Genomic DNA, 16,685 nt, shown 5'->3' with positions numbered 1-16,685 from the left:
GATTCACTCACCTTGCGCCGTCTCACAATCTTGGCCGCGCAGCACTGGTTGCCGCAGCCGCCCACGCACTTGGCGTACTTCAACGGCTGCCTCGAGCGACAGTCGTTCTCCGTGTAGTACTCGCGCACCTGCTCCTTGCGACAGGTGGACGCCGCTGTGGGTGGAAAGAGTCAACAGAACGCAATTAGTCGGCGGGTTAAGGCAGTGGCTGCAACGTGAGTTGCGCTCGGATAATTAGAACTAACAAAGTGCACAGTGTCGCCTCCCCCCAAAAACCCCATTATGTGTTCCTTTGATGGATGAGAGCGTGAAAAGCGAGTGTCATGAATATGCGTGCGCGTATATGTGTCAATAATTAAAGCTTGCTGGTGTAGGATTAATATTTAGCTTGTGTCACCATATGATTAACGTTTAAGAGTTTTTCTCTGTTGACCTTTGGAGAATTTTAAGCCTTCAATAAGACGTTCCTTTTTTAAAAAATTAGGTTGAATATCCATTAACTTTTACTACATATTCTTAACCAACACAAATAAACCCTGCACTTTACTGATTACATCGCAACACCTGTTTTATAGTCAACTAGTTATATGTTTTAAGTGCCCCGCTACACTCAGCAATAAGTCATATTTTTTATAGTTAGTAATAAATGGTGTACACCCGGGTGTGAGTTGTGAGTAGCAAAAGCATGATAGATGTATGTACCGGTGACTGTTGGGGGCTCAGTGCTGCCCTCACCTTGATCGCAGTAGCGGCCGCGCTGGCCGTGCTTGCACTTGCACTGGTAGCCGTCCCTGGTATTGGAATTCGGCACGCAGCGACTGCCGCGACGGCATTTGTTCTCCAGGCAAGGATCCACCGGCTCCTGAAAAGGGAAAATATGGGTTAGCTGAATTCCTTACAAGGGGTAACTACGGGGCAACCCACCTCTTTGATGTGCGGTGTCTCGTCCATGAAATCCTGCTCGTCGTCTTCCTCCTCTTGCGGCTCTCCTTCGAGCAGGGCACATCCAGGTGTGATCTTTTGCTGGCGCTGGGCATTGCCAAAGTCCACCAGCTTGTGGTTGATCCACACCTCCTTCATGCAGCCCTTGAAGCTGGTAAGGTTGCGGATCTGCCAGTTCTTGTATGCCTGCTGTGCTGGATCCACGGGTAGACCGCCCAGGAACATGGGCGTTGTGAGTTTCAGGTAGTCATTGGAGCCCTCGTTGATAATGGAGCGGGCCAATCCGCGATCCACGCGCAGCGTAAAATTCTTCTTAATGGCCAGAAGTTCTACCGCATGGTACTTTCCATCGGCCACCATCTCAAAACTGTACATCGTGGACACGGGGTGATTACCCACATCGTAGCTAACCCGAATACGTCCATTAAACAGCTCCACAGCGAGGTGAGCATCCTGGCCGTCGTACATGAGAATTCCATTCTGCTCTGCGCTGCTGAAGACTATCGTCACGTTCGCCTCCGGACGTGTACGCAGTGGCTCCAGTTCCACAAACGAGTTGTTGTGCACGAAGCTGATGCTGGTGAGGTATTCGCACCACTTTCCAGTGTATCCCGGATGACACCTGCATAGGTAGTCGCTGCCCTGAGCGTTCGGTTGGAAGCAGACACCGTGCTTGCACTCGTGGTTTTGGCATGGCGACGTCTGTGGATACATCATCGAGATCATGTTGTGGCCTTCGCAGTACTTGCCCGTATAGTCGTCTGGACAGCGGCATTGGTAGTCATTGATGCCGTCCACGCACGTTCCGCCGTTCTGGCACATGTGGTTCTGGCAGTCGTCAATATTGTCCGTGCAGTTGGTACCATGGAAACCAGCCTGACAGTCGCAGCTGTAGTGGGTAAAGTGGTCCATGCACTTGGCTCCATTCGCGCAGGGATTGAACTCCGGACTGCAGAACTGGATTTTGGTGTCGCAGAACTCGCCACTGAATCCCGGCTGGCATTCACATTTGTACGACTCCACTCCGTCAATGCAGGTGGCATTGTTCTGGCACTTGATCTCGCCCAGGCAGTCGTCGATATTCGTCTCACAGCGGGCACCTGTGTAGCCCGGAGCGCACTGGCAGCTAAAGCGACCCTCCTCCAGTACCGTGCAGGTGGCATTGTTGCGGCACGGATTTCCGTAGCAGGCATCGATCATAAACTCGCAGTGTTTGCCATGATAGCCCGGCTGGCAGAGGCACTGGTACTCCCGCTGAGGAAGGGCCACGCACTGCGCTTGATTCTGGCAGGGCTGCTCGAAGCAGGCGTTGCACTTGGCCAGAATATCATTGCGCACGCGGCCGCGGCAAACGAAGCTCGACGAGGGAGTGGACAGGATCAGTTTATCCTTCATTTGTTCCGGTTCGGCGCAACGTGCAATTCCCGGCTCCACATAGTCCAGCTTGATCCAGTCGGAGAACCACTTCAGGCCGCAGTCACAGTACAAGGGATTGCTGCCCAGCGCTCTGTACAAAAAATGAAAGTTCAATGGACTGTCCAAATTGGGTTCCTACTGTCCCTATCTACTCACATGTGGGTCAACGACTTGAGGTCCTCGAAGGAGCCTTCCGGTAGCATCGAGATGCGGTTACCGTGCAGCGAAAGCACGCGCAGGTTATTCAGACCAGACAACGCATGCCGCTGCAGACACTGCAGCTTATTGTATGAGATGATGCTGCAAAGGGCAGAAAGACCGGAGAAACGTTTACAAATTGCATTAGGCCAACACACAGTCACAAACAGGCACATGCGGCAATTGATGAAGAAATGAAAGTAATTGCAAAACGTTTTCCATTCGCAAACGGAGGAGAAACACCAGAAATAACGGCTAAGCTTTGATTGTGGATAGCGCACATCAACGACGACAGTGGGCTCATATTGGACAAACAGCATCCAAGATGGTCCTGTATAACAAAACCTATAGTTTATAGTTGGGTAGCTTAACAGGAAAATCCAATACATACTGTCAGAGATAATTATGTGGGTTTTGAGACTAATCTCTGGTACAGGTTAAAAAGAACTTTAATGACTTAACGTTAAGAAACGAATTCATATTGCAGAGCTAGCTGTACACTATCCATTTTTATCCACTATAACATTCGACTAGGAACCACTGTAACTGGCGTCCCAGTCCGCGTCAACGACTAATGCTTAAGCACGAGTCACGATTTCGACTTTACGTCTCGGAATGAATTTCGTGCCTGCGCTTCCATTGCTTTGGCAGACCTCGAGCCAAAGACCAGGCCAGAGACCGGCCCATGGCCCAACCTCACACCCAATCCCCTGGCCAGGTCGACAAACGATGCAATTGGCGCAGAATTGTGTCAAGCCCTCTTATGCCTTCGATTTGCGTTGCTTTTGCTATTATTTCGTGGTTTCCGTGCTGCGGCGGAGCAATTAAAAAGTCATTAGGCCTAGTTGCACTTACAGCGTGGACAGCTTGGTCAGATTGGCAAAGGTGTAGTTGGAGAGAATGGTGATCTGGTTGTTGCTGAGATCCCTGCGAATGGAATGCCAAGTGGCGAGTTAGCAAACCTCTTTTCAGGCTGCACAATAAAGATACTCACAGTCGGGTGAGGGAGCGCAGGTGACGGATGCGTTCGTAGTGAATCTGCTCGATCTCATTGGACTCCAGATAGAGCTCCGATGTCTCGGCGGGAATGCCGCGCGGTATCTCCTTGAGCTGGTTGCGCGAGCATCGGACCACGGTGCCGGTGCAGGTGCAGGATGGCGGGCAGTAGCCATCGCCCAGGCAGCCCTCGCTGTTCTCGCTGCTGCACTTGAATTCCGAGTGGGGCAGGTCCTTGATCTGCACGTCACGTACCTTCGACGGGGCTCCACAACGTGCCGCTCCACCGTTCAGTGATTTTTTGCGCAGCCATTCCGCAAACCAGGCCAAATGACAATTGCAATTGAATGGATTCGATGCTAGATTCCTGCGGGATGGGAACAAAAAAAAATGTGACAGCATGGGCCACAAAAAACGATTACGATAACGGCGTTGATAAAGGGTTCTTATAATTCAATTTTCCCGCCCAGCCGCATGGGCGTTTGATAAATTAATTCCGTATTCATTTGGTGCCATAGTCAGCATATGTTACTCCCTCAGCTCCCTTCACCACTCCCTCCATCTTCCAACTCGCCAATCCATGCCAGGCACTTTAATTATGCGGACCAGGGGCTTTAGGAGCGGAGTAAGTGAAACAATGGCGCACAAATTACATTGGCAATTCCAAAGTTGCAGCCGAGTCCAGACTAATTTAATAAGCAATTCTGCTTTGTCATGCCACCAGCTATGCCAGCTCCCTATTACATGTGCATGTGTTAGAAGGCCTACACTCGAAACAATTCATTGCTAAATAAGTTCCAAAAAGTTGAGAGTCCCTTATGGTCTTCATTGGGAAGTTATAGCCCCAAGTAAACTTTGTATAAGGATCATCTGCCACTAAAAATGATCTAATCCTATTGAAAATTACGTTTCTAGTAATATAATTGTAGAAATGAATAGTTTAATAGTCAAATTAATATTGTTCTGTAGTATGTGGTCTTTGATATTGAACTCAAACTATTTCTCCCAGTGTGGCAGAGAGTGTAGGCCGCAGGCAGCTAACTAACACTTTGGGCTCCTTTCACGCAACACCTTTGAAGGTGGCAAAGTGGGCGGGCGGTGGTTGGTGGGCGGCCTGTGGTGGTGGGTGTCATGTGGTGCACAGCACTTAATGAATTTCATTGATGCTATTTATTAGCTACTTAAATGAATTTTACAATAATTTGCGAGCAGCCCAGCGGACCACACGGCACCTCTACACCTCCTACACTGCTGACTGGCTTGGGCGCTCTCCATTGAACTCGATTTTAATTAATTAAATCATCGAAGGCGCACACACATGCCAGTGTGTGTGTGTGTGTTCTCCCTTTCGGCTTTGTGTGCTTGGGGGATGATGATTTACAGGCAACAAAGACGGGGAGCATGGGGAGCATGGGGCACATGGCCAGGGCACATGGAACGAATGAGGAGCTAGTGGTATCTGTTATCGCAGCAGCAGTGCAGACAGAAACCCATACACGGAGGAGCAGAAAGCCATGCTATAAACTGAAGTTCAATTGAATTATATCCAATAGTTTGCTGTGCTTTTCGGTGGCTCTGGCATGAAGAAGCAAAACTGATTTGATGCCAGCAGACGAAGCACATGGCAGACACAAGCAGACAGTGCGGCCAGAGCAGCCACATCAGACAGAGTTCAACTGGAGAACAATCAGAACCATTAACCTCATTTTACGAGCGAGGAGCCACAGCCCCTCGCCCCTCGCCCCTCGTCCCACGCCATCCCATCCACCGGCCAGGCCAATTAATGCTTAAGCCAAATCATTTATCTATTGAAGTGCATCCCGAGCACTTGGCACAGTTTTAATTGCCAAGCAGAGAATCTGGAATTCCGGGTATCTGGTTACTTACAGCGACGTCAGTGAGTTGAGATGCTCAAAGGAACCGGGCATAACGCACGAGATTTGATTGTCGTACAGATTGCTGCAACGGAAAGAGATTACGCAATGTCAGGTACTCGTTTGCAGGTTGTGGATACGCTAATTAGAGGGTAATCAAGTTTTTATCGGGCTTGAATGGGAAATTAAATTGTAATGCGTTTGCAGTTAAAGATTATTTTATGGTATTTTGACTTTTTCTTTTATTGTTCAAGCAAGGAAGTCAATACATCGTATGTATTTATACAAAACAACGAAGGCAAAACAAACAAACATACAAATTTAACCTCCTCCATTTCTTGCAATCCCTTTACAATTTAAATAGACTTACAGTGTTTTTAGTTGGTGGAGTCCCAAGAACATCTTGTTCGATATCTCCTTGATTTTGTTCTCGCCCAGCTGCAGCTCCTGGATGTGGGATGCACCCTCGAAGGCGTTGGGCTCGATGCCGGTCAGCTGGTTGCGCTTCAGCTCCAGCTTCACCAAGTGCGGCAGGCGCCCAAAGAGGCCATCGGAACTGATGCGTCCCAGTTCGTTGTCGTTGAGCAAACTGCCAAATGAAATAATATATATCGAGTTAGGGTTATGGCGGTGGCAGAGCAGGATGCAGGGACATGGAATCCGGAAGTGGACTTACAGCTCAGTTGTGTGCAGGGGAATGTCGCGCGGAATCTCCTTCAGGCCCCGGCCCGTGCAGTCGACGGTGGTGCCCTCGCAGTGGCACATTGCCGGACAGTCGGAGTCCATGCGGCACTCGCCGGACAGCTTCATCCGCAATTCATCCCAGGAGCCTGCGGAATGCGGAAGAGGGGAATCAGAGGGGGTTCGCTTCAGTTGGCTGGTTAAGTACAAGGACACTAGCAGCAGTCTTACATTTGAATTTCTCCTCGCGCAGCGATTCAATCCGACGACGATGCATCCGCTTCGGTGACTCGCAGCGGGCTCCACTCGTCTCTATGGGATTTTTGTGCAAATAGTCGGCCAGCCAGCGCAGATTGCAGTCGCAGATGAAAGGATTCTTGGCCAGATGTCTGTGTACGGGTGTGTTTGCAAGTGTGTGCGTGCCCAAATGGAAAGAAAGTAAGCAAAGAAAGTAGCATTGAGCATTCGACTGAATGGCTGAAATGGTTATGCGGCAGGACTTCTGAGGCGGGTTGGGTATTGGGCCACCAAGACGTTGCCTGGGCAACCGAAGGGAAGATGGGCGACGGGCGATGGGCGATGGGCTACCGTGGAGGCTTGAGACGTCTTAAAAGTGCACCAGCCTTGTGGCTACGACATTTCCGTTGTTGTTCTCCCTCGCTCGCCGTTGTTGTTCTGCAACTATTTAAAAGCGATTCCCGGCAGACAGGGTTGCCAAACGCTTGTGGACTGCGCAAATACTCGTAGTAAATGTTTTTAGTATTTCAATTGAGTTAGGAAGGCAGTTCCCCGAAGAATAGGCTAGCTTTTTAGCTAGTCGCAACTCAATCGATTTTATTGGCAACTATTTAAAATGCTTTGTATGCGTTCTGGGATAGAGCAGCTAGTGGCCCATAGGTGTTGGGTTGCATTCTCTTACCAATCCATTTTCAAACCTTATTTTTTTCACTATATAGTACTGATACGGTTTCTTAACCATTCATGTGGCCACAATTTAAGTTTGATCTTAATTTGATGATCTTTTAAATATTGAAAGGGAAACATATGCACCAATTCGGTATGCCAATTTATTAACACGATCATTAGCATATCAACGCTGCGTAGGAGCGAAAGATCTCTTAAGTATCCACTGAAATATGCGTGAGCAACTAACCGGAAAGCCGACAACCCTGGCAAATACTTAACCCACTCAAGCATACAAATCCCTCTGGCAGCCGCACTTATGGCACCCCCTGCCCAAAACCCATCTTTCAGACCCCGTGGCCCATCCAAGATTCTGTTTTTCTGTTTCTGTTTTTCCATTTTTTTTTGCAGCTCCATAGCCGAGCGTACATTTATCGATGCCAAACGGAGAATTCTTCTCGGAGCCTTCGTCTTTTGTTCGCTGGAAAGGCCGAAAGTCTTCACGGTTCACAGAGAAGGGGATGGATGCTGGATAGTAGGTGCTTGGTGCTGGGTGCTTGGTGCTGGGTACTGGGATGATGTGTCAGGGGGCGGGAGCAGCTTCTTGTTTGCTGCTAAACAAATGTCAACGCGAACTGTGAAGCGGACTCAAGTCGGGCGAGGGCGAGGGAGGCGGGGGAGGCGGGGGAGGAGGGGCACAGTCAAAGGCAACTACTAAATGCACTTCAGAGGTTTAACACCAAAGTGCCTGCTCCATTCAAGATGGGATCCCGACATGGGCCTGTTCCCCACTCGAGTGCTGCGTTGGTGGGCGTTAAGGAGGCGGCGTTCAGCGGGCGTCGAGAGGTCGAGGATTGGAGGAGTGAAGGAGTGAGGGAATGGGACTCCATGTACTTACACCGTTTTGATGCTCTTCATGGCGTCGAATGTGCCATTAGCCAGCGACTGGATGTTGTTGTCGTACAGGGAGAGCAGGCTCAAACTGTGCAGGTCGCGGAAGGCATCCTTGCGTATGCATGAGATCTCGTTGGCGTTCAGCAGCAGCAGCTGCAGCGAGCCGAGTCCTTTGAACACGCCCGAGGGTAAATCCTTTATTTTATTGCCGTACAGCACGCTGATGGGATGATGCCACGATGCCATGATGCCATGATGCCGCACGATGGTACAATAGCCATGTTGACGATGGGTGGAGCCGACATGGAAAAGAACACAAATAGAACACACGACGAATGTTAACAAAGCTCGAAAAAAAATGAAGAAAAAAGCTTAAAGAAACACACAAGCCCCGCCAGGAGGTGGCACAAAAAATTACAAAAAATACAAAATCACTCTGCGGGCAAAGACAAAGTGGTTAAGTTCTTGTTGTCGCTGTCATTCTTTTTTGTTGATTTGTATGGGGGGATGTGTATGTTGATGTTGCTGTTGCGGGCGGCAACTCGTTCCCTTAGTCCTGATCAAAAAGTCAATCGTGACACGCAAAACTTCTGGTTGAAAAGTAAAGCCAAAGCTTAAAAAAAAGGTTACATTTAGCTCTTAAAATTCATTTAAATAATTGTACAACTTGTCTTCATAATATACATTCGCCTGTTAAAGCATAACTACATATCTTTAATCTGTACCCCATATTTCAAGTACTTCTAGACACATAGTAAATGTCGTGCTTTTTAAAGGAAAATTTTTTATTTCGATTTAACTGGCACAGAAAGTAACATACTCTCTCTAGCAGAAGTTCTAATTGGGACAAGCACAAGTCCAAACGTAATTAAAAATGCAGAAAATAAAACCCCTTTAATGTGGCTGCCATTAATTAAGTCCGTGTCACGTTCTCAGCTCCATCACACACGTGCTCGTCGACGAGGAGAACGAGGAGGTGGAACGAAAGAGCAGGAGAATCAGGAGGAGCAGGAGCTGGGTGTCCACACGGGCAATGTAAGCCGATGCCCGATGCCTTGCGGTGCAAGCTGGCAGGAACGCTAAGCGTGGGCCGATTAGCTTGCTTCTGGCCTGGCCCAGAGGCACCTCTTAGCCCATTCCCCTCATTTAAGGTGGTTCAGGTGAGTGAAGTCGAGTGCGGGAGCAGCCGCAGGGCAGCTCAAGTGAGTGCACATTTTGTTTTGCAAAGGCTACTTGTTGCACTGCTGCCAGTAAAGTGGCAACAACACCTCCACCAGCGGGTATTATCTACTTACAGAGTGGTTAACTGCTTTAGGCCGCTTAGTGCATCGTGGGCAATCCGGGAAATGTTGTTGTTGGACAGGTCGATGCGTCGCAGTCGTCGAAAGCTGGAGAACGATTTTGGCGGCAGTTCCGTAATGAAGTTCTGCTCGAGGCGGCTGCAGAAAATCAGAGAAATATCAGAGGGTTAGTTATGCAAAGTCAGAGGGAAGCAGAGGCGAAGCCCCATCCAAATCCAAAGATGCACCACTTACAGCTCGGTGGTGTCGTCGGGCAAGGTGACGGGCACACTGGTCAGACTCTTCTCACGGCAATCGACGATCCCGTCAGCGCAGCGACATGGGTGCGGACAGCTGTTCTCCGCCCCGCATTCCATCGGTGCGTGCTCCGTCAGACCTGATGGACAAACAATATGGTTGGGGTTGGGAGATTGGGATAAGTACTTGGCGAATTTAGTCTTGCTCCGGTTCGAGCTCCGGTAGCTGGGAAAACGAGCATCCGATTTGGATCTGGCTTGCTTTACAACCAGCAGTATTGTAATTATCAATGCTACTGCACAGCCGCTCCTCCTTCTCCTTCTCCTCCTCCGTTGGAGGGGATGAAGAAGGGGATGCAGCAGCTGGGGAAATGGGTTTTGGGGAGGTGCAACTCTAACCAGCCGCTGGTCATAAATGTTTACCCACATAATTCCATAGCATTTCATACAAAACGAAAGTCAAACAAGCACGGAATTATAGTTCACTTTAGGGGGAATGTGAAACTGCAGATACACTTTACTCAAAATCAACATATATTTTTAATAATGTCAAACCGAGAAATTAATATTGGGTAGCAAATATAATATGAAGGTCAACAACAAATTTGATAACTGAAATCATTCATCGTAGAGCTCAATCTATTCATTAATCTACCTATCCTAGGGAAAATTCCCCGAAATATCGTTTATCACAAAGCGTCAGCAATGCGAACCCCCAGAGTTCCCATCATTATGGGCACTAGAGTATTATCCAACTTGACACGGGTCATCCAGGGATATATCATCTCATCTGCATACTCATATCGATTACAGGCTCCCCAGAAAAACCAACCACAACGCAAAACAATGCGATATACCCTAACCATTCAGCAGAATTGGTTGAGCCAAGAAACTCGTTTCATGGCTGCATCGTTTTGGGGCGCATTTTCCGCTTCATTGAGCGCTTCACGCTCAGTCTTTGGCTTTGCTTTTCGTTTTGGCCACTTCCCATTTCCATTCCCATTCACTTGGCCCGCAGCTTCATCTCCATCTCGTGCTCAAGTCTTAAGCCTTCGCATCCAAGCAACCGAGCATCTGCATCGGCATCTTTCAGTAAGAGGAGAAGCCAAAAAATACAAACACCAGGCAATGATTTCGACGGCGTTAAACGTTTTGGCAAACACACGACCTCGCGGAAGACGAAAGCGGGGGATATGGATGAAGCCCAATGGATGAAGCCACCAAAGCACCAAGTGGTTCTTGCCAGATATTGAGCTGCTGATGTGGTGCTGGTGGTGCTAGTGGTGGTGGTGGTGCGGGCTGATACGTGGGCGTTCGTGGCAGTGGGGGTGTGCCCATATGACTGCTTATGATTTATGCCCGCAATGCTTTGTTTTCCTCGCTTTCGCATAAAAAACTAATTAATTTCGACTACGAATGGTGGGTGAGGGGGTGGTGAGCTGCAGAGCTATCGAGGGGAGGAGCGGCCAAATGTTGCCCATTTTTGGTAGCATTCAGGGAGTGGAAGCTGCCACAACATGTTGCAAAAAGCACCGGGCCATTGGCCATTACATACCCGAGCATTTGAACTCCTGGTCGTGCAGGTCCGCCACGTTTTGGCCCTTCAGCTGCGACGGCGACTGGCAGCGGGTGTAGGGCGCCAGGCGGGTGGCACTGCGGAGGAACCGGGACAGCCAGGACAGATGGCAGTCGCAGGCGAACGGATTGTCCGACAGCCGGAGTGCCCGCAGACGTCCCAGTCCGCCGAAGATGTTGTGGGGCAGCGAAGTCAGGTTGTTGTTGTTCAGCGTGCTGCAAAATACAAGTGAAGAGGAGGAGATGGTCAGTCTGCAGCAGATGATCCCAACAGGCCTTATCAGCCAACTATATCTATTGGCTAGTTATGGTTATGGCAGCAAGGGTTTGGCCTGGCCAAAAGAGCACAAATCGGGTGCCGATCAAAATTTAATTAAAATGCCTAGAAATATCGAGTTTCCTGGCCTCTCTCTATCTTCTAAAAGCCACTATATTGAAAAGCTCTCATAATAGAAAGTTTAGTCCACTTGCGAATTGGTTTCAAATATTCTTCGTTTATTGGTGATATTAAACATAATTTTCATAAAATCGTACTTCGTGCAGTAATTGAATTATTCATCAAAATTGGTTTGTTATGATTGGGTTTTACATCGATTGCTGTTTTATTTGTAAACAAATTAAATTAAGTCGAGCACCGATTTGCACATTATCTACCAAAACTGTTCAGCTTTGGCTTAGCCACTTGCCATTTATCAATTTGGTCCTCTCGCTCCCTTCTAATCACTTGATATATGAGCACCATTTCGGCTGCGATTGGCTTATCTGGCCACAAAGCTAAACCATTTATTATGTAATTTAGGTAGAGCATTAACTGATTGATTTTTAATTCATTCACTAATTCCCATTTGATTGATTAACAAAAGGCACTAAATCATTGATTAATTACTCGACCGCAATGGCACGAAGCTCCATTGATTGGCTAGCTAATTTGGTTATTATCTCCCTTCACCAATGGCTTATTCTGGCCAGCAGTACTCACAGTATCTCCAGCTCCACCAATCCTTTAAAGGCGTGCTCATCCAAACAGGTGATCTGGTTATTGTCCAGCTGAAGACTTCGCAGCGATTGGGCTCCCTTGAAGACGCGTCTGCCCACGGTGGTGATGGCATTGTTGGAGATGTCCCTGGGGGATTAGCAAAGTCATAGGTTAATGATCCGATATCGAGTACGATGTGAGTGGTAAGTATCGACTACTATCGGCTACTTTGGAGTTTACTTACAATCGCAAAAGACTCGCTGAACTTGTCACAAAGTTTTCAGGAATTGCCTTTAGTCGATTGTTGTTTAGGCGTCTGATTGATTACAGTGTTGGATTTGGTTTTGGTGTTTTGATATCAGTTTTTGTTTTGATTTTGATTTCGATTTTGGTTTTGGTTTGATTTGGTTTTTGGTTTTTGGTGTTGAGACGAGCATTTTAGGTACGCAAAACGAAACGTAACGAAAGCAGAGAGAGACAAAGAACGGTAGAGATATGCAATAAAAATAAACAAGAACGAAAACGGGAATCAGATACAAAATGTTAATAATACAAACTAAATCTGGCATCAAGCTAAATTCAATTTGCACGCTAGCTATATTCTAAGTCTAAGAAAATATCAATTGATTATAGTAAGATCCAATGTGGAGATCATCAAAAATCGGTTAGTAGTGAGTTCAAAATTCAATATTCAAAAGTTATTCATGCAACTAGCATTACTGCAAAACAAGTTATACTCTTATAGCTAAGGGCTACTCACAGTCGCTCGAGGGAGACCAAATCTTGGAAGGAGTTCCTCTCGATCGTGTGGATCTGATTATCCGTCAGTTGGCTGTGGAAATTCAAAGTTCGTCGAGTTATTTGGGCAATTTCGATTTAATCGATTTAATGTTCTATAATTTAACTTACAGCATTCGCAGCTTGGTCAGCCGCTGGAAATCCGTCTCATATATCACGGTCAAATTGTTTCCCTGCAGCTCGCTGCGAAAATATAGATAAAGAAATTACGATTACGATTACAGAAATTGCATTAATTATGTTGCAAGTCGCTGTGTTGAGGATGCAACCCAACAGGCATTCATACAGACAGGGCGATAATTTTTTTTAATTGCTTGTAAGACAAGCGGACAACAGCAATCTGAGATATGAATGCAGCTGCCAAAGGTAAAATCGAGCTGCATTCACCAGCTTGAGAGGAAGAGTAAGGAGTACGACAAAGATTTCTGTTGCGGGTTGCTGATAACGAGAATATCATATTTAATCATCGAACACGAAACGGCTGAGATATACTCCGCGACCCGCCAACGAGGTCAGAACTCGTTTCTCGGCCAGAAACGCAAGAAACACAAAATTTGTTACCTGTAGATGTCATAACAATGAAATGCAACCGACAGAGAGAGATACTATACAAAAGACTTCAGTTAACCGTATGCGCATGCGCAACCATCTACAAACAACAAGTTGGTCTCAGCTGCTCACTTTTTGAGTAAGGTTCGACTTCGACTTCGAGTTTGAGTCTGAGTCTGAGGAGTCTGGCTCTTGGGGCCCAAACAACAGGTAGGAAGACCTTCGGCGACCCAGACGTAAAATATTTTCTGTGCGGCTTAAGCCTTAATGAATCTCGCATCAAGTTGCCGATGATGAGGCGGCGGCTATACCACATGTGTTATGTACGTGTGGTATAGCCTGCTGCTCCTCAGTTCATCCATAGTATCCACACACACTCACACTCACACACAGACACATGCGTCTTTTTAATGAGCTTAATATCTCTTCGAGATGTGGGCATCTCTAGCTCAGATCCCACTGATTACAGCAGACAGACCATAGTAAGTGCACGGCAAAAAAACATAATAACATAACGATATCCCATGCTTATGCGGGATTATACATTTGATAACATTCAACTCAAAAAAATGGCCATCAAAACATAGCTTAGTCTTCAGATTTACATTTTAGTTAAGCTGAGATGTGCATTGTTACGTTAAATAACCAAGTTTTTTCTCTCTGTAACTCGACCATATCAGATGGTCCAGCAAGATTTTCAATGTGCTTTGTTTCGCTTTTGTTGGGTTAAAAATAAAAACAAAAGTCGTTGCTCGTCGCCATCTAATTGCCAAACATTTTTCAAACGCTTCTGGTGCTGCTTTTTATGTAATTTGTTTAAATCACTTTTGGTTGAAATGGCCGTATGCATAATTTTTGCCGTTTTCCCTGGCTTATAATTAAGCATTTAACTTCATTAGATGCGTGTGGGGCCCGATATAAAAGCATTCTGTTGGTTGGTTTTCGCCCTCCGCTGCCAATTAGATGCCATCTTGGGGTTTGCTCTTTTGTGGCCAGGCCAGGCCAGGTGCCCTTTTCTACATTTCGGAAACCGAGGAGCAGAGTAACCGAGGGAACAGAGTAACCGAGGAGCCATGGAACATCAAAAGCAGCTGCCACCTCGTTTACCTCAGCTATAAATTAGTCGTTCTCAGGTGTGAAGGGCCACCGCCAAGCAGTCAAACAGCCAACCAGTTCAAACAGCCAAGCAACCAAGACACCCGTTTTCCACAAATTAGATATGCAAAAATGCTGTCGTGTCAATTGAATCAACTGTGTGGGTGACTGGCAGCCTGTCAGCTCAGAACTCTTCCATTCTGGCTGGCTATCCTCTTCGGGCTGGCTCTCTCTCTCTTTACCCAAAACCCCTTTCTTCGCCCGAGGGGGCTTAGTAATTAAATGGCAATGACATGGACGGGGGCGTCGAGAGTGGGAGAGGGTGAGGAACACAATTTGCCAGAGCCCCAGTTTGCATTTGCCATTGTTTTTTATCCGGACTCCCATGTTTATATGTATGTATGTATATATGAACATACGTCTGTGCTCCAATGTTGGCCATCCCGTTCGGTGCACATGGACATGGCCAATAGTTGTGGGCATGTTCAATATTTGATATATGCTTGTGTGCCGGGTTAGAAGGTTCTGCTCAGCTCAGCTCAGCTCGGCTTTAGGGTGTCACAAGGTTGGTTGGAAGGTTGGAAGCTTTTTAATTCCTTTATCTATTAAAATCGAATTCGAAAAACTGGAACTATGGTTGGCTTGGCATAAACTATGCAAAAGTATTTAACAATTTGTAGGTAGATGGATTTCCGTTTCAAAACCGTTTCAAAACATTTAAGATGCTTACTATGGTGGAATATAAGATAATGAAATTTGAGCTAGGTAAGTCACTTAAACTCATACGTGCCACAGACAATGCGACTTAGACTGTATTCAATTTCATTGAAACAAAAGTATTCTTCACCTTTGGAGTTTTCCCCCCGCCTCGGATGGCTTTGGGAATTAATTCCCCCGCTCCAACAATATAATCTGTTGAAATCATAATTCCCCCAAGAGTCTTTCCATCACATCCTCACCTGGTTGCCAGTCGCTTATTTTGCTTCTTTCGCTGCCCCACTTAAGCTCAGCTTAAGACTCTTGACACATTCTCCTGCACACACTTTTGACACCCAGAACATCATCTCCAATCTCTCCCCATGGAATGTCACTCAAAAAAATGGGACATATACATATGATCCGTGGGCCCTGAGGCACCCTGTGCATAATAGAGGATAGTATATTATAGTATAGTATGGCATAGTACGGCATATATCGTGCCCAGGTCAGTTCAGTTCGGTTGAGTTCGGTTCTCTATTTTAAAATGCAAATATGTCGTGCATGTTGATATGTTTTCTGTTTCTGTTGGCTCACTACTGGCTGGTTTCTGTGTTTTATATTGCTCTCTGTATGCAGCATTAAAAACGAATAAATACAAAAAAAATACAAATAAAAATAAAAATGAAAAAGAGCGCAAATAGCAGCAGCCAAATGTGTCCCTGAGCACAGTCGCCATCCAACCAGCCATCCAACCAACCAACCAGCCAGCCAGTCAGCCAAGTTGCAACCGAGTTGGCCCGACTGCTTATAACTGGGCTATAATGCTATAACGTTAATGCTGCCACTGCTGCCGCCGCTGATATCTGTTATTAATTTATGTAGAAAAACTGCAGCCACGACAGCGGGCTTTTGAGGCCGCTGAGGTTGGAGTTGAGTGCTCGAGGATGCCGAGGGTGGCTGGGAGGTGGTATTTTGCATACACTTGCTAATTGCCGGCGCGTTAATTTATGTGGCGACTGTGAGCGATGGACACAGAATGGAGATGGAGATGAAGGAGTCGCAATGGCAAGCTGAATCGGAATCGCAGTCACAGCCACATTGGCTTAATGCATTCGACTCTGCAACATGCAACATGCAACAATTATTGCCGCCTGGCCACTGATGCGCTTATGCGGCTCCTTCGGCGACAATTAATAAACTTAATGGCGATTTAATGTAAGCAGCTCGCTCCAAAGTTGGCTTGCGGCTCCCTGGTAGCCTCGTTGTCCGGCTGGTTGGTTCTGTTTCTGTTTCTGGTCCTGTTCCTGGTTTCTGGACCCTGGGGACCCTTTTTCTTTATCGCTATCGACACGACGACATGGTCACGGCTTTATTTATTTCCCCACACCAAAGCAACTACCCTGCGAACCGCTGCTGTTGTTTGCCTATGTTGATTTTTAAATAAATACAAATCGCACCAATCCCGGCCAGCAGCGGGTCGTGTGCGTCCGGACCCGGGTCCAGCTTTATTATTTTAATAGAGTGTGCTCAATGTTTGAACAATTGGCAACGG

General features: G+C 47.0%; 1 protein-coding gene across 4 annotated transcripts in view; it reads right to left on the bottom strand.

Moving 5' to 3' along the window:
- The window catches only part of LOC6531514 (protein slit), a 53,362-nt gene that overhangs the window by 3,966 nt on the left and 32,711 nt on the right, over positions 1 to 16,685 (bottom strand). The window contains exons 3-20 of one of the 4 annotated variants that reach the window (XM_002092277.4): positions 12,902 to 12,973; positions 12,753 to 12,824; positions 12,237 to 12,308; positions 11,996 to 12,139; positions 10,997 to 11,232; positions 9,440 to 9,581; positions 9,200 to 9,343; positions 7,909 to 8,124; positions 6,339 to 6,496; positions 6,103 to 6,256; positions 5,797 to 6,015; positions 5,440 to 5,511; positions 3,551 to 3,919; positions 3,412 to 3,483; positions 2,515 to 2,658; positions 925 to 2,449; positions 703 to 862; positions 12 to 154 (exon numbers count right to left, since the gene is read on the bottom strand). In XM_002092277.4, coding sequence (XP_002092313.3) covers positions 12 to 154; positions 703 to 862; positions 925 to 2,449; positions 2,515 to 2,658; positions 3,412 to 3,483; positions 3,551 to 3,919; positions 5,440 to 5,511; positions 5,797 to 6,015; positions 6,103 to 6,256; positions 6,339 to 6,496; positions 7,909 to 8,124; positions 9,200 to 9,343; positions 9,440 to 9,581; positions 10,997 to 11,232; positions 11,996 to 12,139; positions 12,237 to 12,308; positions 12,753 to 12,824; positions 12,902 to 12,973 — 4,114 coding nt within the window. The remainder of the gene's footprint in view (positions 1 to 11; positions 155 to 702; positions 863 to 924; positions 2,450 to 2,514; positions 2,659 to 3,411; positions 3,484 to 3,550; positions 3,920 to 5,439; positions 5,512 to 5,796; positions 6,016 to 6,102; positions 6,257 to 6,338; positions 6,497 to 7,908; positions 8,125 to 9,199; positions 9,344 to 9,439; positions 9,582 to 10,996; positions 11,233 to 11,995; positions 12,140 to 12,236; positions 12,309 to 12,752; positions 12,825 to 12,901; positions 12,974 to 16,685) is intronic. The other 3 variants (XM_039373299.2, XM_039373300.2, XM_039373301.2) reach the window with 3 other exon arrangements.

The sequence above is a fragment of the Drosophila yakuba genome, chromosome 2R (genome assembly GCF_016746365.2).
Source record: "Drosophila yakuba strain Tai18E2 chromosome 2R, Prin_Dyak_Tai18E2_2.1, whole genome shotgun sequence".
Lineage (NCBI taxonomy): Eukaryota > Metazoa > Arthropoda > Insecta > Diptera > Drosophilidae > Drosophila > Drosophila yakuba.
Note: the sequence above shows the minus strand (reverse complement) of the source record. Positions and strands in the feature narration are given on the sequence as shown.